This window comes from Liolophura sinensis, chromosome 4, assembly GCF_032854445.1.
Source record: "Liolophura sinensis isolate JHLJ2023 chromosome 4, CUHK_Ljap_v2, whole genome shotgun sequence".
Lineage (NCBI taxonomy): Eukaryota > Metazoa > Mollusca > Polyplacophora > Chitonida > Chitonidae > Liolophura > Liolophura sinensis.
The window spans coordinates 21,096,162-21,120,088 of NC_088298.1; the positions used below are offsets into that span (position 1 = coordinate 21,096,162).

Sequence of the window (23,927 nt, forward strand, 5' to 3'; positions counted from 1 at the left end):
ATACTATCTCAGTGATCCTCCATAATATTTCAGGTATCCTCCATAGTATCTCAATGATCCTCCATAATATTTCAGTATCCTCCATAGTATCTCAGTGATCCTCCTTCGTATTTCAGGTATCCTCCATAGTATCTCAGTGATCCTCCTTCGTATTTCAGGTATCCTCCAAAGTATCTTAGTGATCCTCCATTGTGTTTCTGGTACCCTCTATGGTATCTCAGCTATCCTCCATAGTATCTCAGTGATCCTCCATTGTATTTCTGGTACCTCTATAGTATCTCAGTTATCCTCCACAGCATCTCAGTGATCCTCCGTAGTATCTCAGGTACCCTCAATAGTACGGTGGACTAACGAAGTCGCTGGTGAAAACATGCTGCATCTTGGGAAAGAGTTCGAATCTATTCGCCTCCTCTTTTTTTTTTTTAGAAACATAATTTTGTGTGAGTAAAGATACAGGCCGTTTGGTGTTAAATAAGTGTTATCATGAATTAGAATGGATAAGCTATGGTATTACGTAACATTTGGCACCATAGCGAAATCATACGTGAACTCTGGTTGAAAGTACGTGATCCTGTTGGTAAATGTACAGTGACATTTGTTATATGTTTATTTAATAGACTGGCGCATAACTGTGTGCTCAAGGCTTTTTGAGAAGGAGATATCTGTGGTGCAGTGATTTTCACAACTCTACAGTGTATAATGCCCCCAAAAAATTATTTTAGTGTGACTGGAACGGTCTACAAATTTTCCATTTTATCATCTATACATCGCTACAGTGTATGTTTGGAGCTTTTAAAGTCGCTTACTTGCCATATATCAGGAAAAGAAGAGTAAAACAGAATTGAAAAAAGGAGTAGGCTTGCGAATGTGTTATCAGCTGTCACTCACAGCTATTGCCTGTTTCACTACTTGAGGCGCACAGTTTCTTGCACTTGGCCCGATTTCCCCCTTATCATAACAGTTCCTTTCATGGAATCACGCTGTGATTTCACCAGAGGAATTTCATGCAATCCCACTGTGATATCATTGGAAGAATTTCGTGGAATCCCATTCTGGTCACACTGGATGCATATAATGGAATCCCACTGTGATTTCACTAGAGGAATTTCATGCAATCCCACTGTGATCTCGTTCGAGGAATTTCATGCAAATCCCAGTGTGATCTCATTGGAGGAATTTTCATCGAATCCGACTGTGATCTCAATGCAATAATTTGATGGAATTACACTCTGATCACACTGGATTGAAAAATTTCAAGGAATCCCACTTTGATCTCTTTGGAGGAATATTCATGCGTTCCCGCTGTGATCTTGAAATCACAGTGTGGAATCACAAATGTGGACACTGTAATCTCAACTGAGCATTGTCTTCGCACTGTGATCTGTGTAGAGTAACAATGTATTTATTTATTTGGAGTTGATTTTACGCCATACTGAAGAGTATTTCACTATTCAACAGTGCCCTGCATTAAGGTGGAAGGATAGAGACTGGGGGAAACCCATGACCATCCGCAGGTTGCAACCAAATCTTCCCATGTATGGCCAGGTAGGAAACCAGCACGAGCTGGCCTTGAACTCACAGCGTTGGTGAGGGGCTTCTGGATCATAGTGCTGTCATAGCATGCCAACCACTTGGCCATGCATTCTCCAAGCCACAATGTACCCTCACTTGGCCATTTCTCTTCACAGAACCACACTGGGATCTTCAATGATGAATTTTAAAAAATGACGTCAGTATCACACTGGAGGAATCTTACTGGAGGAATTTTACTGGAGGAATTTTACTATGTGGAATGAAACTTAAATCCCAGTTGAATGCACTCATATAGGATTCCTTCTTGACTCTCATTAAGTGATTTTCCTGACTGAATGAATAAATGAATGCTTGGTAGTTTAACATCGTGTTTAGCAATTTTTCAGTCATATGATGACGGCGAGTCATTAGGTATGTGTACACATACTGTGTCTTCTTGTGCCAGGGCAAGTCCACGCTGCTAAAGTGCTGCCGTCACTGAAGTATCATGCCAAAGACACCAGACATGACACCCCACCCCAGTCACATTATACTGACACCGGGCCAACCAGTCATCTTTCCTTGTTCTGCCTTCTCAGTGCTGAGCGTTAAGGAAGGCAGCAAAAAGTATCATTTTTGAAGTCTTTGATGTGACCCGACCCAGGTTTGATCCCTGGTCTCCTGACCTTTGATTTCCTCACAGAAATCCCGCAGATGTTTTGCTGGGGGAATATAGACGAGTTTACATTATGATCTGATGGGTAGAATTAGCAGTAGAATGAACCTCCGTGAGGACCCAACCAAAGTCATTTACATGTAGGAAAATAGCACTAGTTCAGCCTCATTAAAGAAATTAAATAACTGACTCTCCTACAAGTCCTGGTTGGGTTTGGTAAAGAAAAAAAACCCCAAAACAACAACAACAAAATTTTCACACATAATTTTCAATTTAGCACTTTTGTACAAAAAAGCAGTTGTCAATGATCAGTTACATCCAAATATCCAAATAATAATGTTAACGTACGTGTTACACTGCCACTGTGTAATTCTGCCATGCTTATCAATGAACACATATACTGTGATTGAACACATCTGGGACTAATGTAACTGTTCTATTAGTCCCAGATTACACGTACATACCACAGGTGACCATAAATTTTGTCCAAGACTAACTTTCCCATTTTGCTGATTCTGAGAGTTCTAATGGTTTTAGAAATGGGTTTTGAGGTTGCCTTGGAGCATGAAACCATTCCACTGTAAAAAGTTTCAGCACCAAAAAAACTTATTTGGTGACATTTATTTGACAAAATTTTTCAGGGTATACGAAAATCCTTCAATATAACTTGTTTAACTCTAGAGACATTTTTCATTTTCCCTTTTTGCTGATTATTCCCAAAATCAAAAGAAGCCAGGTTTTGGGATTTACAAACTGATGAACAAAATTTCAAAATGGAGTTATTTGTACAACAGAAGGACTATGGAGAAGAGCATGAAAATCAAAATTTATCATTTCTTTAATGTATTTATTTGATTGGTGTTTTACACCATACTCCAGAGTATACTTATGTGATGGCAGCCAGCATTATGGTGGGAGGAAACCGGACAGAGCCAGCGGGGAACCCACAACCATCCGCAGCTTGTTGCAAGACCTTTCCAGGTACGGCTGGATAGAAAGCCAGCATGAGTTGGACTTGAACTCACAGCGATCATCTGCTTAAAATGATACCCTAAAACATTAAAGACGTTATACCGGAGATTTTGGGCAAAATAATCCATATTCTCAAATTTTCTCTATTCGGCAAGAATAGTTCAAATTACTGACTTTCAGACTTGTACCTGTATTATTCGTAGGGTTAAAATGATTTAAAAGTTCGAAAAAGCTATAATACAACCTGCACCATGAATTTTCGGAGCGTCATTGCCAGTACTGAACGATAGAATGTGTACAGACGAGGTTGATACTTTGTGAAAGGCAATTTTATGGGCTATTCTACAAAAAATACCAAAAGTTAAATTGTTTCAAGCTGATGACTTTGTTTTACCCAAATCTCTGGTATAACCTCTTTAAGATGTTAATTCAGCTATCAGAATAATAGTCTGTCTTCCCACAGAATTCCTCTGTGTTAGTTTTCCATGCTTTTGGAAATCTTTTCTCAGTTTGGAGTTTCTAATGGCTAGTCTTCTTCACAGCCTGATGTTACAGCACACAGAGCTCCCCGAACGCTAGCTGCTGCTATGTTGCTGACGTTCATTCCAAATATATCTGCTGTTGAAATGAGATTATGATGATATACTCTGCATTCAGAATCAGAATTTATGACTGCTCATGGAGAAACACTCCACACATGAACGGCTAAAAATTCCACAGGTGATGCACTCCAATAACAAGTCACCAGTTCACAATGATGACATCTGATTTGTGTGACTTCAATTCAGAAGAGTTCTCCACCAATCTCCACAACAGTGCATAAATGGAACAATCCATAAATGGAACAGTCCAGTTAGACAGAAAACTTGGTTGACCAATCAGTTTTCCAGGAATGAGACGTAGTCTGTCAGAACTCCTAGCTGTTGTTCATTGGGTAATGGTGGATCAGGGGGTGGAGCTATGAAAAGAGGAAAAAAGGTAGATGTATTATATGAATGACAACACACATTACAGGTGCTGGCACAATGAGTATCATTATAATTATTACTTTAATTCTGTTGAATCTTCAAGCATTATCCACCCATACGATGGCAGCCAGTATATTATTTGGTGAAGGAAACCCGGAGTGCCCAGGTTAAACAACCGACCATGGGAAATTTATGCTGGTAAACATGTCCGGTAGTAAGATACATGTATGTTATACTGGAGAAAAGCAAGTGGTTTACAGCAAAATTCATGTAAAACTACACGAATTTAATGTTAATGGTGATGCTGACATTTTAATTTAATGAAGTTAACTAAATGGTGTTTGTGAAATATCAAAGTATTACGCTTAAAATATTTTCAATAATTGTGAATTTAAGATTTATTTATTTATTTTTATTTGATTGGTATTTCACACAGTACTCAAGAATATTTCACTTATATGATGGCGGCCAGCACTATGGTGGAAGGAAACCGGGCAGAGCCCAGGGGAAACCCACGAAGTTGTCGGCAGACCTTCCCACATACAGAAGGAGAAGAAGCCAGCATAAGCTGGACTTGAACTCACAGCAACTGCATTGGTGAGAGGTTCAAGGAGCATTGCGTCCTGCTGGCGTGTTAACCTAAATTTAAAAAGATTACCATATTCCCTGGCCCTATATACTGACTGGACGACTGATTTGGGATTAATGCTCTCAATGTAGTCTTTCACTGTCATCAAAGTGTTATACAGTAGCAGGACTTGTGCCAAGTAGGCTTAAACTAGGCTAAACTGTTCCCAACTAGGGGGAGGTAACTAAGAATGTCTTATTTATTTGATTGCTTTTTTATGCCGTACTCAAGAATATTTCACTTATAGGGTAGGAGGAAACCGGGCAGAGCCCAGGGGAAACCCAGAAAGTTGTTGGCAGACCTTCTCATCATTATGGTGGGCGGAAACCGGGCAGAGCCCAGGGGAAACCCACGACCATCTGCAGGTTGCAGCCAAACGTTCGGCTGGAGAAAACTAAGAATGTTGGTACGTGAAAATATGGTCACCAACACCATATTTATCAGAAACTTTAAGAAATGTAATATTACCTGGTTTTTTGGGCATAACCATCCTTGTTTGGGCATTTGCTTCCCAACCTCTCTGAATAGCCGCTGAAAATCACCAAAAAATATTATTAATGACAGAAGATGTTTCTAGAAATATTTATTCACAAAAAATCAACATCTTTGGATGTGCTAAATGGGAGTTTGTAAAACTCATTCTCGCTTTTAACAAAGTGATCGAATGCCATGCATGACAACCATGTGTTTAAACTGAGACAGGGCGTCTGTGGCCTAGTGCTCAGAGTGCTAGTGCAGCACAATGACTAAGAAGCCTCTTAGCAATGCAGCTGCTACGAGATCAAGTCCAGCTGATGCTGGCTTCCTTTCCGGTCGTACGTGGGAAGGCCTACTTATAACCTGCGAATGGTTGTGGGTTTCTCCCTGGCTCTGCACGGTTTCACCATAATTCCGTTGTACACTTGTAAGTGAAATATTCTTGAATATGTTGTAAAACACACAAATATTTATTTATTTATTTGATCGGTGTTTTATGCCGTACTCAAGAATTTTTCACTTATACGATGGCAGCCAGCATTATGGTGAGAGAAGGAAACCCACGACCATCCGCAGGTTGCTGGCACACCTTCCCACGTATGGCCGAAAACACACAAATAAAAAAATATACTGTGATACAAGCCTCTTTTCGTAACACACCGAAGAATCTCCCATTAATACCACCCCATGAAAAGACTTGCTTAATAATCCAAGGTAACAGAATTACCTGTTTAAATTCCTTCTGATCTAGTTTCAAAACTAAATGACTCTGACATCACACGACTAATGGTTGCCTGCTGCTTGTGTGTGACTGGATGACGCTGACCGACACAACATTTTTCCCTTTGACATTGATCTAAACATAAATAATATGCCCTACACGTTTAGCTGGTTTCCTTCTTTCAATTTTTCCCACTGTTAAATGCTTAGCATTTTGATCTGATATTTCAGGGTATCTAAGAGTTTAACATAATCTATTTTAGTTAGTTTGTCATATGAGTTAACAAAACCCAGAATTTGAAATACCATACACTTGTAATTAGACAGGAAAGAAGATTTTTTCACCATCTATTGCTTCTTTTAGAGGAAGTCCTACAAACGATGCCAAATCATCACCACTGATGGAGGAGTAAGCCTGTGATACCAACATGAACGCTCTCTGTCTTGTAGATTCTGGAAAAACAACAGAAAGGCTATTTCACTATGTAACTCACTGGTGATAGTATTATTATTACAAGTAGTTTTATTTGATTTCGTCCTCAGCCCTTGTATAAAAGTGTCCCTTGTCTGCAACGCCAAGTGAATAGTTCGCAGAGTAAAGTGTGACAGTGGGTTTACAGTGGTATTTCTGGCTTCATACAAAGGTTTTCAATGAAAGCAGGTAAACTGAATGTTGGTAATTTCAATGCATGTGACCATATCTTTCATGTTGGCCAGTAATTCTTTCACCGTGAATTAATTTATTTATTTAATTGTTGTTTAAGCACTATACTGTCACACAAGCCTAAACTCCCATGTAAGTGTAAAGTATTACAAAAGCATAAACTGTCACACAAGCATAAACTGTCACACAAGCATAAACTATCACTCGAGCAAAAAAACGCCACACAAGCATAAACTGTCACACAAGCATAAACTGTCACCTGAACACAAACTGTCAGGCAAGCATAAACTGTCACACAAACATAAACTGTCACATGAGCAAAAACAGTCACAGAAGCATAAACTGTCAAACAAGCATAAACTGTCAGACAAGCATAAATTGTCACATGAGCACAAACTGTCAGACAAGCATAAACTGTCACATGAGCACAAACTGTAACACAAGCATAAACTGTCACAGAAGCTTAAATTGTCACACAATCATGAACTGTCACAAAAGCATATTACACAAGCATAAATTGCCACACAATCAAAAACTGTCACACAAGCGTTATTGACTCCTTACTCTCACCAATATCCCACAAACAGTGAGATCTGGTCCATTCCATCCCACAAACAGTAAGAACAGGAGAATCTATAAACTCCTTTATCAATGCATGGTTTAAAAGAAAAGAACACATTTATACAATGTATACTTTAAATGAAAGAACTACACTTAAAGTTCAATAAAATATTTAAATTTAAGAAATCTAAAAAAAAAAAAAAATGAATTCCACGCAGTTTGTGTAGCTCTTACATTTAAGATATAGTTTGTATAAATGTGTTCTTTTCTTCTGAACCCACATCTCGTGTGTCTTAACCACTGAAAGGCGAGCGCCTTTAATTACTCGGCCAAGACCTGCCGCATCACTCACCTTGTAAGGCTGTCATGATATTTTTGATGGGTTCTGACCAGTCTTTCTTCAGAGAATCATAAATTCCAGGGAAATCCCGCAGCCAGATTTTCTGCCCCACTGCCCAAATAAATCCCATCTCAGCATTGGCCTGCAAAAAATTAAATTACCACTTTTAAAGACGTTACAGTGAAAATTTGCATAAATGATTCACAAAATACATCTATATCTTGAATATGACACTAACTGTTGCTGATGTTCAAAGTTAGAATATTTCCAAGTTACACTTATTCTGCCAAGCTTTTGAAATACATGTAAAATCAAACTGATTATCAAAGTTATTATGAATTGTCACAGGCTACATATTGAATATGACATTATGACAAAGACATCCAAAACAGATCAGATTTAAATGCAATCATCCTTATCACAAACATTCAGTAGTATTTGTTAATTATTTGATTTTATTTCACAAGAAAATTTTCACTAATATCAAAGTCAGCTTTATGGAATCCGAAAACAACTAAATCTATAAAAGCATACAACTACAAACAAAACCACAATCAAGCAAAGTAGAGCAATATTTGAACCTTGGACCCTCAGCAAGACCACAGGTTTTATTTGTGATTATCATTTTACAGGTTAATGATAAGGAACGATGATTGATTGTAAAGAAATTGCATTGTGTTAAAGCACTGCTGTAAGTTTCAGAGGATAATATGGAAACTTTCTTGTCATTTCCAATTCTGCCTGATGTGACATCATGCAAGAACACTTGGTGTCACACCCATCGCTGACAATATAGCCACAAATGATGCCATACTCTCAAACACTAATGACATCACTCCACCATACTTGCCTCACTCAACATCACATCTGCCTAATTCATCGTCACAAAACAAATATTTTCACTTTACATCGGGAAAATTATTTACAGAAACTGCCAAAGATTTAATTCTTCAGAACTCTTCGTTTGCTCATCATCGTATCAGCTCTATTCCATAAGGTATCCTTCATATCATTTTAATATTCCTGCCTTGTGGCACCTTAAGCATCATTTCTCTGGCATTATAGGCTGAAATTGAGTTTGACTCACAGCTTTGACTGCTTGGGGGATTCTCTTCCACAGAAACTTGGCATGACTCCTAAAAAAGAAAGGTTTGTTCAGTTTGAGATCAATGCTATATGAATACTCACTTTCACAAAGAATAAAAGCCACAGTAAATAGACTCCACAATCTTATGAGGCACCATGCACATTCATTGCACTTCTTGTTCAGAACATACCTTAATGTTTAGATCACAAGCATGACAAACACAGTAAACTGTTCAGAGACGCCATTAAGGGTTTAGACAACGAAAATTTGTCTATCATTTTGACTTTTTATAAAAGTTACTGCTCTCCCTCTTTATGCAATTAATAAAATCAACCATGTCTAGTCTACATAGAAAGGCTGTTTCACTTACATTTCATTTTGCAGCAAGTAAATGGCCAGAAGCTGGCTGTACACATTCGGAGCTGCTACCCCCAATGGACTCTGCCAACAACAAGAGAAGAAATATCACCAAGGTGGCTGACATTTGATAGGGAATGGGCCCTGGATTTGCATTTGCATTTGAATGTGCATATCTCTAATTTGCCAACCAGCCCCGATAGCACAGTTGGTAGAGTGTCCTCTTCGAGAGTGGTAGATCCAGGGTCAATCCTGGGCCGAGTCACACCTAAGATCTTAAAAGAGGAAGTTGCAGCTTCCTCGCTTGGCGTTCAGCATGAATGGGATAGTGCAAATACTGGTTGACCTGTATCAGTATAATGGCTCGGGCAGGGCAGAATACTTGTCTTTGGTAAGGCATCTCAGTGAAGCAGCACTAGATAAAAGATCTATGGTGGAAATCTGTCCTACAGCAAGGAGGCACATTACAAGCACATTCCTTCATCATCATCTGACGGAAAAATCGTTAAGTACGACATTAAACCCCAAGCACTCACTCATTCCAAATTGCCACAGGTTAGTGGTTTATGTGGAGCAGCCACCCATAAAAACTGACGCCAACATACAAGCCAAAAAATTTGGACTATGGGGTTAGGTAACACTCAAATTGCTTTGGGTAAACCACCAACCTTTGGCATTTCACTGACTAAATATCTCACAAGTGATGTACAGATATGCACACAAATCTGGGGAGCAATACGATGGGTCCGCATTTTAGGTGTACCGTGCGCTCACGCAGGTATGGACGAGACAGGGTGGGGGCTCTAACAAACTAACGCAGCTAAAAGGGGAGATTTTATGGAACATGCAAGATTGAATACACATCTTCATATCCAGGTCTGTTGACTCAATGGCACCATTAGCAGCTGTAAAATCACGCCTTTTACCCACGTTAGTTTGTAAGAGCCCCCACGTACATTAATGCTTGACTTGCAGGATTCCTGAAGTTCCGACTCAGCCTATAATTGGTCATACATGTCAATCTTCACAAATTGTCACAAAAGCATCTGTCTATTGTCACCAGATATGCATGTGCAGGCTAATTATGGAAATAAAGACAAGGCTGGTGACCTTAGTCAGGAGGTGAAGGTTCAATCGCAGTCTTGAAGAGACAGTTTTTATATACACCAAAACCTCACAAGCAGCGACAGCGACGGAATATATAAAAACTGTCTGTTCAAGACTGCGACTGAACCTTCACCTCCTGACTAAGGTCACCAGCCTTGTCTTTATTTCCATAATTAGCCTGCACATGCATATCTGGTGGATTTTTTGACAGCTTAGCAATTACAAGTCATGGTTAATGTTGCTCTGTAGGGCTGTGATCACGTATACTATCACAGCCCTGTCTTGTTCCATAAGCTTACCTATAATACCTCTGTACTTCCCTTGCTGGCTTTAATATACTACTTCTGGGCGTCAAATAATTTGTTTGTCCGTAGTCATAGTCATTTCAGTTTTCAATTCTAGGTACGTGTTACCATGTGTCATCACTATTAATCCACACATGCATGAAACTAGTGGAAACTGGATAAATTCTAACAACAACCGCCATGTTTTAATGCATACTCCTCACAGTGAAGCGAATCATGTTTACAGTTATCACTGTGATAGTATGTACGTAATCACAGCCCTACAGAGTTAGGTTAATGAAGACCCAAATTTCGACACATGCCAACATAAGTGCGTGGGCCCAGAGCGCTTTTCTAGCAAAAAAATGGCTATCAAGCTGAAATTAAACAAATAGAAAGTACACTGCACTAACACTTTCATCTGAATGAAATACCTCTAATTCCTGCGTCTCTAAATCAGAAGCAATTTTGGCAAACTCTTCTGATGTCGACATGTTGTTGTTGTTGCCCTCTGAATCACCGACGGAGGCTCGCAGTAAATGTTTCATTTAATAAATATCATAAACTTACTTTATGCATGCAAAAATACTCAAAATCATTTTTAGCGGAAAAGTGTCTTTAAATCATATTGGAAAGATTTACCCAATGAGAAAGCTTGAAAATCTCATTTCCCACTTCTACTTTGGAGCAGGTAAACAATGAGGCAGGTGTTAGGTTCGAAAATCGGACAAAACTTAACAGAACTTTTCTTCTTAAACTTTGAACTTAGTCAGAGAGACAAATTCAGGCTATGGGTGAGAAAGTTTTGCTACAAGAGACGTTTCTTGCACCGACTGCCATCGAATTTGGGGTTGGCAAGAAGGTCAAAATTTTAGAAATTTTGGTTTGGATATTCGAATCCGAAATGAAAATGTTGCAGACGACACTTCACCTCCCGCGAACAATTTCTTATTCATCTTCAGAGAATGTCAATCACGGATACTTTTGTTAGGTGCTTTAATTCTGTGTGGATTACCTGGTGGTATTTGCTATTTTTATCTCACGAACCATATTACGGCCGAAAGTTGTGTATTGGTAACCACTAAATTAGCTTATGCATACTCTTGCTAAAGTCACGCTAACCAGTAGAAATACACAGTACACCGTCAAAACTGTCTAACATTGATGCTATCTAACATTGATGCTATCTAACATTAATGCCGGTGCAAATAACAGCATGATGATATGTAGAATCTTTAACTGCCATACAAATTCACATATTTCACTCAACAGCCTATGATTTAACCTTGCGGCAGCATGCTCACTACATTAAGTATCTGTTTTTTTTTTTTTTTGAAATTCTACATTGGAAATCATGTCCTCATTTGCTGTAACTTACAGTGAAAACAATTGAGAAACCACGGCTGGTCTGTTGTGGTCATTGTAGTGGGCATCCTGAGTTGTGAATGTCGCTAATCTCTATACCCACATGCCTTCTTATAATACATCCTCAAGATATGGCAGAAATATTGACAATGTTACATTAAGCCATAATCATTCATTCTTATAACACATTGGGCATTTGGTACCGGCCCCGATAGCACAGTTTTTAAAGCATCCGCTTCGGGAGTCGTAAATCCAGGGTCAATCTTGGGTCAAGTCTCACCTAAGACTTTAAAAGAGGAAGTTGCAGCTTCCTCGCTTGGGGTTCAACATGAAGGGGGTAGTACAACTACTGGTTGGCCCGTGTCAGTGTAATGGCTCTGGCGGGGCAGCTTACTTGCCTTCAGTAAGTGGCCTCAGTGAAGCGGCATTAGATAAAAGAGCAGTGGAAATCCGTCCTGCAACAAGGAGGCACATTACATGCAGTCTAAGTATTCCTCAAATGGCTGAAAAATTGTTAAGTACGACGTTAAACCCAAAGCACTCACTCGCTCACTCATGAGATATATGGGGAGATGGTATATGAAAAATGAAACTGGGGGCATTTTACAAATAGAAATCTTGCACAGCATATTGTGTTAAACAAGAGAAAATGGTTCTTATTTTAGATGTCGCTGCTGCTAGAACAAATGATACTGCGACAGTGACAAACATGAAAGAAAGTCTGACTGAAGAAGAAGAGCTTGCAGACGGATCTGAAGAAGATAAAAGCAGTATTTCGTCCATAACGCACACGCCTTCTGCAACATCACTGTCCAGATTATCTCCATTCAGAATGATTTCCCCGAAAGGTGTCACGCTGCCCATGCTCATCCAGGACGGAATCATTGACCCTGGAGAAAAGATGCTCACCATGGAGTACATGGTGAGTTTTGTGAGTCAGCAGGTTTTCATACTGAAATCATGAAATGCCAAATCCACAAGGCCCCTTTATGTTAGGCGACACCAATTATATTTTATGTTTTACGGCAAGCCACAACTAAAATACCATTAATGGAATAAATATGAAACTGAAAATTTACTGCTTTTTTTTTTGTTAAATGTTGTTGTTGTTATGATTTGTAGATTTTTTATTGCTTGCTGATCATGTAATCATGCTTGCTGATCATGTAAAAAATGCCAAGGATGGTCCACATTTTCCACAAATTGGATGATTTTTTTTAACATGCTATAGTGTAGCTTTTGAAATCTGTGATGTAACCAGCTACACTGTGTTGTGCCTTTCAAATTTAATTTCTACTTTCATTTATTTATTTGTTTGATTGGTGTTTTATGGCATACTCAAGAATATTTCACTTATACAACAGCGGCCAGCATTATTGTGGGAGGAAACCGGGCAGAGGAAGCCAGTATGAGCTGGACTTGAACTCACAGCGACCGCATTGGTGAGAGACTCCTGGGTAATTACGCATATTCAAGCGTCAGGACCCACTTTGACAAAACCCCATAAATCAGTTTTTCGTAACTTTTTGCTGGACCCAGGTGTATGCCGCACCGTGCTCAGGTTAAGTAGTTTTCATAAAAAAAAGGATGGGAACTGAACCCAAGACTCCTGATTAAAACCCTGATCAAGATGTGTACATCTAATTGGTTGTTTGTTTATTTGTTTGTTTAATCAGTGTTTATGCTGGCTATGCTTTAGATTACAATTTTTACATGATTGTAAAGGGCGTGTCCAAAATAAGTCATCAAAACATTTTTCGCTAAATTCAATATTAAAACCAAAATGTTTATCCTGTGAGATTTATCATCAATAAATCAACACATTTGAGACATGGTACGTGTTTTTGTATAAACCACTTTCAAATATACTGCTTTAGACAAATAGTTTAAACAATGATACATGTTCCAGTGATAATAAATTTTAAGGTTTTTTTTTTTATCTAAATTTTGAGGCATATTTCAGATTTTTCATCACATGTTTAACCACTCAAGAATACAGAAATACTTTTATTGTAAACACACTGATTTTCATTTCAGATTTATTTTGCAAACTGCACCTACATCTCCCTGTGTTACCCTTTTCTGTCTTACCTTCTCTTTTATTCTCAAATAAATGTTTTGTTTGTGTATTTTGTTTGTTTGGTTAGCCAAAATGATCAGATTTCATCTTTTTGAAATATTCTTGATTATGGCATAAAACACCAGTCAAATAAATAAATAAATAAATAAATTAGTTCGGTGTGGGTTGTGTTACATGCAGACATGAGTTCAAGTTTCTGTTGAGCCAGAATTTTTTAACTGCTTTAAACTGTTTTTTTAAATTTTTTAACTGTCTTGTATCTGCTGCTTGTATCACCTTTTATCCTTTCATCATATGTAAAAGTACAGTACTGTGTCTAGTCTGCGACCAACTTGCCTTGCAGATGTGATTGCCACATGCAAGACAGTTTATCGGTAACATTCCAAACCTTCAACTTGATGATTTACCCCAGTTTTAATAGTGAATAATTACTTGTTGACAGGGTCAGAAGTTTGTGGGAGACCTCTTGCCCAGTGGTAAAATCCAATGGCCTGAATCATCCGAGATTTTCAACTCCCCCAGCGCCTGGGCCATCCATTGTAAACAGCTGGTCAACCCAGCCAAGAAGACCGGCTGTGGCTGGTCGTCGGTATGGACTATGATTTAAAGGGAGACAGAATAGACACTGATTGGCTGATAGTGGAGATAGGGTTTTGTGGGTTGAACACTGTAGCTTTGGACATGTTTGAATAAATCTGCCTTACCTAAAATTCAGCTTAAGCTGGGCAAAGCCTGAATTTGCCCATCTTTCACACCAGCCAATCAGAAATGATTCTCTATCCCTTTAATGAAGCTGATCTATGGAAATGAAGATGTGTTTTTCATTTTAAGGTTTCAAATTTTCCTCTGTGTGAGTGGATGGTGTCAGAAAATGCACTTAACTTTGCAAAGGGCCAAGCATTAACTGTAACAATCCAATGCTACTGTAACAATCCAATGCTTCTGTAACAATCCAATGCTACTGTAACAATCCAATGCTACTGTAACTGGTTACTGTATAATATTCTGCCTCTGTGTTGATAATGCGTGCTTCTGCTTGCTGGGGTCACTAAGCCAATTTGGCAAGTAGAACTCGATCAGAATGTCGCAGGTGTTAATATTTGTGCTGAACGCACGTCTTTGTTTGAAATAGTCTCTTCCCACCATAATGTCGGCCGCTAAGGTTAAAGTAAATATTCTGAGTATGATGTAAACCTTAGTCAGATAAATAAATAAATTACTTGAAATATATTTGGCAGTGTCACATTTTCACTCTCTCAGAATACAGTGCAAACTGTTGCTGATGTGTGTAAAGTTGTAATATTCTTTTATCCTTACATATCATTAAGAAGATAAAATGATGATTATACTTGTAGATAAAGTACAAAGGAAAGAAACTGGATGCTTACAAGTCAGCTTGGTTCGTCAAACACAGAGCAAACTTCAGTCACCCTTCATTTTTCACTTCAGTAAGTTTATACTGGTTAAAAAGTTTTTTGTCTCTGTGAATGCATGAATATTTTTTTACTTGTCTTTAAGTGTTTTCAGGCTCGGCATACATGAGAGCTTATGACAAAATGTTTGATTTACGGCTGTATTGTGTGGATAACTATCACTTCACGTAATTTAATGTTCGCTTTTTAGCCTTTTTTTACTTGTAGTCTTTATGTTTAAAGAACATTGAATTAATTGAAGTAATGTGAGGTATAATAGATCAAATATTTTTTGTTTTTGACTTTTAGATTTTAGATTCAGAATTGCCACAGTGTTGAAAATTGAAAAAAAAAACCTGAATAGTCGTGAATTCATATCTCGTAAATTGTCATCAGTGGTAGTGAAAATCATGAAATCGTAGTGAAAATCATGAAATCGTAGTGAAAACCATGAAATCGTCATGAATTTTCATTTTCAGTATTTGTTAAAGTGAACATAAAGTCTGCCACTATATATACGTAAATAAAATAATATAGGACACAGTTATCACAGAAAAATATGTAATAAATTTTATAAGGTTTTGAAAGCCGGGAAGTATATGTTCGCCATTGGGGATATGGCACTGACGGACAATACACTCCGAGCAGCCATGTTGTAGAAGCCCTTATGAACTTGGCCAATCACTGGCGCGTATGGATAGACAGATATAAATACAGTAAATTGGATTTTGTGTTTAGCTTAAGTGTTAAGCTGATGCATTTTGAACACATTTATGAGCAGAGAACGTCTGCCCATGTCACAATGCATGCATTTTGAGGGAGCATACTGCAGTAACTTGTCAGGGTGAGCTGGCAAGAAAACTGCTCGCGCGAGTCATTACGTGAAGAAAAATATTGTGACGTTGCATCATTTTTCCTTAGCAAAGTCAGATTTGTTACGAAAATAGCTTGTCAGAATCTGAATGAAAGAGTCTGTTATCAATCAGAAGGTAAATTCCCTGATGTCGGTAAAGCCAGCTAGGCCAAATGCTTACACCCATGAAGGACAACGACGAACAGGGCCGCTACAACACGACGCTTGTGTCCACGAACATCGCCTTGACCGAGAGCCAGACTAAAAGAAATATTGGCCCTTTGAACACGGAACAGAGCTGATACTCTTTGCGTGGGTGTCAGACGTTTTTGTTTGTATTTTCTCATTGTCACATTGTTTAATACCAGTGGTTCGGGAGAACTCTTAGGTTTTGTGACGTCACTCTAAACAGTGAAAACATGGCAAAATGGCATCACCAAATGAGTGGCTGGGCATTGACGATTTGTTGCTATTTGTTGATAATCCGTGTGGAATTTTAAAAATATTTTTAGAACATTGCTGGAATACTACTTTATTACTTAATTCAGCTTTAGTGGCTGACTTACCATTCACTTTAATGCTAGTAAGGGGTTAATCCATGTCCTTGCAGCCGGTTGTTGGATGAAAAAATACACTAATACTGCAAGTAATATAACTGACTCACATCATGATAACATTGTTGCTGTCAGGTGTTAAATTTTAAAACATGTGTATTAATTTTCTGTGTATAATGTACATGTATGATAATTAAGTGTATATCAGGTGGTTTCGGTTTTTAGACTTTTCTACCCGTAGTGTTTTTATTTGGAGAACATTGCATTTTGGAAGCACCAAAGAGCATTAATGTAAGAAGTGCAAGGTATAATAGTGCAGATACCGTACTTTTTTTGCCGGTATTGAATTTTAGATAAGGTCATGTCGAATTGTGGGTGTTGATTAATTAATATCTCTGTCATGAATTAGTCATGAATTTTGAAAATTTTGCCATAAATCTTCAAAACGTCATGAATTTTAATTTCAGTATCACGACATGCGTTGTACTCATTGCACAATATTCTTGATTACAGGGTAAAACACTAAATAAATCTAGAGTAAAACAGGGTAAAACACTAATCAGATAAATAAATCAAATCAAATACTCCTTGGATGAACAGACATTGGTGACAGTCAGATGGTAAAACATCTAAGCCACACCATTTAATGGTGCAATATAATCTACAGATTTTGGTCATTTCAGATGGTAGAAGTCATGAATGATTGTCAAATTTGATTAATAGAAGTCAGTAATTTTTGTTTTTCGTTTGGAAAAGGTATTGTGACTGGGAATAAGATGCAGCGGGTGGCGGTGTCCAGTTTGGATGAAGTTTTTGGCCAATCATAGGGTTGCAGTGGCAGCCATAGTAGACAGATAGCCAATCATCGGTAGTGGCTTGCTTATCAAAGACCAAGAAAAATCTTTACCTCATTGCTCCACATGTTGCTCAGCTATAGATAGGGTTACAGTGGCTTCCCATAGTACATGGATTGCCAAATGCAGTTCTTGATTTACATATCAAAGACTTTTGTGGTAAAGTTGGGCTCCAACTCCCTACAGTGTCTTTTTACCACAACTCTATAACATATGAAGTCACTGCTCTGCCATCCTTACACATATGGTAAACAGTAATAGATGTGACATTGTGATAATTTTGGTCTTTCTTATTGAGTTAATTACAAGATCTTAGCACTATATAATTAGAGGATAATTTCTGTATATGATAGTGTCAGTCATTCTATTTTTTTTTTTTTTTTTTTTTGATTTAGAGGTCAATATTTGAATGTATCACATGACTATGAATATGATGCAGTTTTACGAACTTCTCAAAAACTGCTCAAGCGAGCTATCGGTATTCTCTGAAAAATTCTCTTGTTGAAAACAACTTCTCAAAAACTGCTCAAGCGAGCTATTGGTATTCTCTGAAAAATTCTCTTGTTGAAAAATCTGCTGTAACCCTGTTTCAATTTCCTATTCTCAGGCTTGGTTTTTACCATGTGGCTTACATTTTGTGTACTAACCAATGTTGTTGTTGTAGTCGCCCATACATAGCTCTGCCGATGATATGAGCCGAGACAGCAGTTTACCTGCACCAGAAGATCTACGTCCTAAGAAGGAGCCAGTCATAGAGAACACACACCCGGCTCACACTAGCACACCTGTCACTAACGGGATTAACAAGAAAAGGTGAGCGTCAGTCAGGGCTTGAAACCTACCTGTACATATGAGCATATATCCAAGAGCACCTACGTATAAGACCACATCAATTTAAATTCTTATTTTATTGGAGAAGAAAATCATTTTTCAGTGTTGGAGGAGGGTATAAAGATAAAAGTCGAAAATTATCTAAATTGTGGAAAATGTGGGCTATCCCAGCAATTTTTCCTGTTCAAGATAATGTTTACATGATCACAAAGCCTAGGAAATCATGAAAATCATTAACAACATCAGTATTGACAAAAGAAAAAGGTGGATTTTAAGTTTTATTCCATTGTTTTTTCAGTGTCAGCTTGCACGTAAAACACACAGTAAAGTTGCAATTCATATTCACGTCGTTTTCCCGCAGGCCAGAAAGGTTTTTGACGGAAATGACGGAAAAACGGACATGAAACCCCAAGCTTACATACGTTCTTTAAAATAGACGTTCCTCTCTGTCAGGGAGTGGTACATATATAATTCATTATTACGGCATAAAACACCAATGAAATAAATAAATAAATAAATAAATAAATATACAATTCATCAGCTGCACATAATGCAGAAAAAAGGTGCAGTGACCTGAAATTTTGTCCAAAAAAGGTGCATTTTTACAGGCAAATAAATGTAATAAAATATTACTTTTGATACTGAAACTTATATTTTTTCAGTAAGATATCATCCTGCCTTCCACGCAATCCTCCAAACACCTTTCTAACATCAGTAGAACTGTTAAACTCGGGCTTGCAATGTATTTATTTATTTATTTGATTAGTGTTTTATACCATATTCAAGAATATCTCACTTATACGTCGGCAGCCAGCATTATGGTGGGAGGAAACCGGGCAGAGCCCGGGGAAAGCCCACAACCATCTGCAGGTTGCTTCCAGACCTTCCCACTTACGACCGGAGAGGAAGCCAACATGAGCTGGACTTGAACGCACAGTGAGTGCATTGGTGAGGGGCTCCTGGGTCATTACGCGCATGTGATGTAAGATGTTGAGCTAATAGTAGTACATGTACACAGGTAGCGTTACTCCGAAAAACGAAAGCTTCATTATGACTCGATATTTTAGCATTTTAGTTTGCCGTCGGCATTGCCATTCTGAAATCTTCTTTTTCATACTAACACTACATGTGTATGAAGTGAAACTTAGTCGGTGGATCTACGGGGCTTTGACCTTATGGATAACTAAAGAAAAACTGAGTGTATAATTTATTTGTGTTTCAGGAAACTTGATGCTGCCTGGAAAGCTGAAGATGCTGGTCAGGAAGAAGGTAGAACAACTGCTTTGTTTCCTGTTTTCTTTTTTTTAAAGTTTTTGTAGCCTTACATGAAGTAATATTTGTCCTCCATCAGTGTGGTATAAACATTTATTTATTTATTTATTTATTTCATCTGTGTTTTGCACATACTGAAGAATATTTCGTGAACCTCATCAGGTACTTGTGACTTGTGGGGTTTTGGTGACTATAAAACATTTAGAATGCTTGTGTGATCGCCTGTGTAGTCTTACATTGTGATTGATTATAGACCACTTAACTTCCACTAGTATGGTGTGTATATCTGGTAATGTGTATGTCAGGCTTGGAAAAGTTCCACAGTTAATTGCCGAAGGTTGGCGGTTCACCTTGAGCACTCTGGTTTCCCCCACCTATGAAACAGACTGCCATCGTACAAGTGAAACATAATTGAGTATGACACTGAACAACAATAAACTAAATAAATACCTAAAGTTTGGTATGTAAAATATAAAGGCTTTAAAATGATACTTTTGATGCGGACACTTAAGTTTTTCTTATAACAAATTAATCACAAATGAAAAAAAAACTTGTTAAGCGGCCCTAAAAGGAGTCACTTACAAAATGCTAAACTCGAGGTGAAATACCGTTAATACGGTGGTGATAGGTATTCATGTTTTTGCAGCCTTAGATCTTTGCATTCGTCCTTCACGCTCTGATGAACCAGCTGAGAAAATTAGCGAGAAAAGTGAGACTGAGAAGAATGGTGACAGTCAGCCACAAAGGAAAGAAAAGGAATTGTTAAAGGTGCCTTCACGACTGGGAAGCAGCATTCCGAAAACGGACGTGATGGATTCACCAAAGACTTCTTCCAGTCGAAAACTTGTCAAGTATTCCTCGCTGGGAAAACGGACAGCTGAACAGTGAGCTTTTTTAATTGTTTGTTTTTTTTTTTTTGTTTTTTTTTGTCATACAACACATAGGCAAATTAGTTACTAGTTTCATACTAGTGAACCTTTAGTTCTAAGATTTTGTAATTTATACATGATGGATTAGTCAGAACTTTGTACTTTTTAGATCTCCACAAGATTTATTCCAGGGATCTTAAATTAATTTAAGACCCATTTATAAATTTTAACTCGCATAAGATGCCAGATTTGCCAGTCCTGTTCAGTTATGTTGTTTAATATGAAACTTGAGTAGACATTGGCGTTTGTGGTATGAGGAAAGCAGTGCATTCTTAGGACAGAAGATGGACTCACATTAAGTGAGCTGAGCATGCAGAGATAAAAAGTAAGAGAAACTAAAGGTTTGCATAATATGATAAGTCAAAAAAGTATTCATTCCATTTGCATCGCTTGACTGGTTGTCTGGCTTGAAGTTTGTATTCATTTGGTTTCTTTGAAGTTATGATCTGTCTTTCTTTGGCTGAGCTAATTTTCTACCATCCTTATTCTTGGAATATGTCATGTTAGACAATAATCCCCAATATGCCAGCAAATATAACTGGTCAATAAATAGATCAAGTCATGTGACAGCTATCAGATTGAGTAAAGAGAAGATAACTCTGTTACTTGTGTGGATTAAAGGGGGGTAACCCATAAACAAAAAGTTCGAGAAATATTTGTCTTATTATTCTTTTCAGAGATCAAAACGTTTTAGTGGAATGTATATCATTCAACTCTATAGGCAAAGTACAGCCATTCCGGGCAGCCATATCCAGCAATTGCATTTTATTGATTGTGAGTAAATTAAGTCTTCTCTTTTCTTTTAAGAGAACATTTTAAATTTTTTGGTATCAGAAAATTTGCTTTGTAAGTCAAAATATAGAGTCAAAATATTCTGGGCTCATATTTATCAAACTAGCATCTTAAGACTTACATCGTATATTGCATGTGCTTAAAAAGTAAAATTCAGAGCAGGATAGAACTGAAACTGTGGTTGGTATGTTGCTCTGCGCTAAAGAATCACTATACAAATTTTAAACTTCTTTTAGTAAAACATCGACTTAAGTCTGAAGACTGTTTATAAATAAGGGTTCCGACCATCATACTTTGAAGAGATAGTCAGTGGATTCACTAGATTATGACAGAATATGTGTTGAGATCGTAGTTAAGATCCTCTTAGCATTAAATTTCCTTTTCAAGCATGATTTTCCCCGAGCAGGTTTATGATTATTATCATGTTGACGTGTTACTGTCAGGTGATATTTGTTGTGTTTCTCCTGGACAGGATTTCCATTGTCACCTGAACACTAACGAAGTCGTGGGGTACCTGGCTGGAAGATGGGACCCTGCCTCTCATAGTAAGCTTCTCTAACTTGCATAGGAGTTTTGTTTACTTCAAACTTTTTAAAACTTGCAGACTTTTTGACTTCCAGACAGGGATAAATGTTAAAATTTTTACTCAAATTTTGTTCCTTTTTAGCCCGCCATTACGAAGTAAGGCAAGGTGTTGTGAGTTTTAGGGAAAAGTGATGTTTGTGTCTGGGTTGGTGTGGTTGTCCGGGTAAGCTTTTGTGTTTGGCTCAGCTGAGTAAGGTTGTATGTTTGGGCCAGCTCATCTCACAATTTTAACATCACCTTCATGAAATTTGGTGGGAATGATGAACTTGATGTGGACAATTACTCCATTTTGATTATAAATTAGTAATGTTTGCTTTAAATATTCAAATTATCAGTTTTTTTGCATTTTATACAAGCCAGTACTACGGTAGGCCAGGGTAAGGTTTTTGTTTGGGTCAGCTGTTGCCACAGTTTTTACATCATCTTGCTGAAACTTGGTGGGGACAATGGGCATGCATTGAAGACCCCATCAAATAAATGATTTCAAGTAATTAGGTATATTTATATTTTTATTCAAATTATTAGGTTTTTGACTTTGTCTGTATGGTATGTGTTAGCCAGCACTAATCGGTTTTGTTGGCCAGGGTAAGGTTTTATGTTTGGATCAGATATTCCTACAGTTTTCGCAACATCTTTATGAAATGTGGTGCGAATGATGAACAGGATTTGGGGATATACTCATTTTAAATAATTAGGGATATTTGCATTTTTAGCTTGCTGTTACCAAGCTTCCTCTCTTGGTGGTCAGCATTAAGATAGTGTAATGACTGGTTGACCCGTTTAAGTATAATAGGTCGGTTGAGAGAGCTTGCTTGCCTTTGTCAAGTTTTCTCGGCAAGCAGCACCAGATAAAAGAGTGATGGAAATCCAGGTACATTGCATCACACATCCTAAGGACTCTTCGTTGTCATATGATGAAAAATTTAGTATTCAGGGTTTAAACGTTGTACAGCACTTAACACTCACTCAAAACTCACTCACTGACAGACATACATACATACATACACGGTGTGCACACCAGCGTTCACACTTTGCGCACACCATGAAGACATGACCAGGCCTGAGATTTTTTCTCTTTTTGGAATTCCTCTTTGTTTATACTGAAAATGCGTGAGGAAAATGTTCAGAATTTAATTTGGAAATGCTAGAAATGTCAGATTATGAGTATTATGCATAGTTTCCTCTTTGTTATCCCAGTGTCTGTCTCATCCCTGACAGACCTGCTCAATATGACTTTAAATGTCCTGTCAACTATAAAGGCTGCCATTTGAACTGAATCCATTGCCGGCGAGCTGTCAGGTTTCTCATTACTCTAGCTTTTGTCCCCACTGATCATCCTTTGTCCCCACTGATCATACTTTGTCCCCACTGATCATCCTTTGTCCCCACTGATCATCCTTTGTCCCCACTGATCATCCTTTGTCCCCACTGATCGTCCTTTGTCCCCACTGATCATACTTTGTCCCCATTGATCATACTTTGTCCCCACTGATCATCCTTTGTCCCCACTGATCATCCTTTGTCCCCACACATCATACTTTGTCCCCACACATCATCCTTTGTCCCCACTCATCCATTGTCCCCACTCGTCATCCTTTGTCCCCACTCATCATCCTTGGTTACACTGAAAACTTATGCATCTGTGAGTGGATGGTGTACCCTGTCTGCTGTTTCATTGAGGCAGCCTTATCAATATGGCCTGCTGCAAGGAGACACTATCCTGCAGTAAATGTACGGTTGAAAATGATGTTATTGTTCTCAAAAAAATAAACAAACTTGAACAGTATACTGTTTCAGTTTTTCACATTCAGCAGATCTTTCTATCCATGATTCTGTTTTGTTTCAGTTTTACACATTCAGCAGGCGTTTCCATGTCGCTGTCATTTAGGAGACAAGGACAATGCTCCAGCTATAGAGGAAGAGGTCAGAAAAGAACACATTTGCTGCCTAGATTTGGATAAAAACAGAATGCTCTGCTTTGGAGAAATTTACTTTGCCTGTAAATTTGATAAATTAGCATGAAGAAAATGAGTAAATATGTGATAAA

The 23,927-nt window shown here is 38.0% G+C and overlaps 2 protein-coding genes across 2 annotated transcripts in view; one reads left to right on the forward strand and one right to left on the reverse strand.

The window, feature by feature from the left end:
• Positions 1–3,342: 3,342 nt before the first annotated feature.
• On the reverse strand, positions 3,343–10,869 carry LOC135464668 (COP9 signalosome complex subunit 8-like). Its single transcript, XM_064742159.1, has 7 exons — positions 10,788–10,869; positions 8,976–9,046; positions 8,606–8,654; positions 7,531–7,660; positions 6,299–6,406; positions 5,225–5,287; positions 3,343–4,118 (listed from the first exon to the last, which is right to left on the reverse strand). The coding sequence occupies exons 1-7, from the start codon at positions 10,845–10,847 to the stop codon at positions 4,039–4,041; spliced, it is 561 nt and encodes a 186-aa protein (XP_064598229.1). The 5' UTR covers positions 10,848–10,869; the 3' UTR covers positions 3,343–4,038.
• A 1,519-nt stretch (positions 10,870–12,388) lies between these two features.
• The window catches only part of LOC135464514 (MPN domain-containing protein-like), a 16,144-nt gene continuing 4,605 nt past the window's right edge, over positions 12,389–23,927 (forward strand). The window contains exons 1-9 of the mRNA XM_064741939.1: positions 12,389–12,640; positions 14,241–14,387; positions 15,154–15,246; positions 18,136–18,284; positions 19,525–19,571; positions 20,221–20,458; positions 21,181–21,277; positions 21,768–21,840; positions 23,727–23,803. Coding sequence (XP_064598009.1) covers positions 12,428–12,640; positions 14,241–14,387; positions 15,154–15,246; positions 18,136–18,284; positions 19,525–19,571; positions 20,221–20,458; positions 21,181–21,277; positions 21,768–21,840; positions 23,727–23,803 — 1,134 coding nt within the window. The 5' untranslated portion in view covers positions 12,389–12,427. The remainder of the gene's footprint in view (positions 12,641–14,240; positions 14,388–15,153; positions 15,247–18,135; positions 18,285–19,524; positions 19,572–20,220; positions 20,459–21,180; positions 21,278–21,767; positions 21,841–23,726; positions 23,804–23,927) is intronic.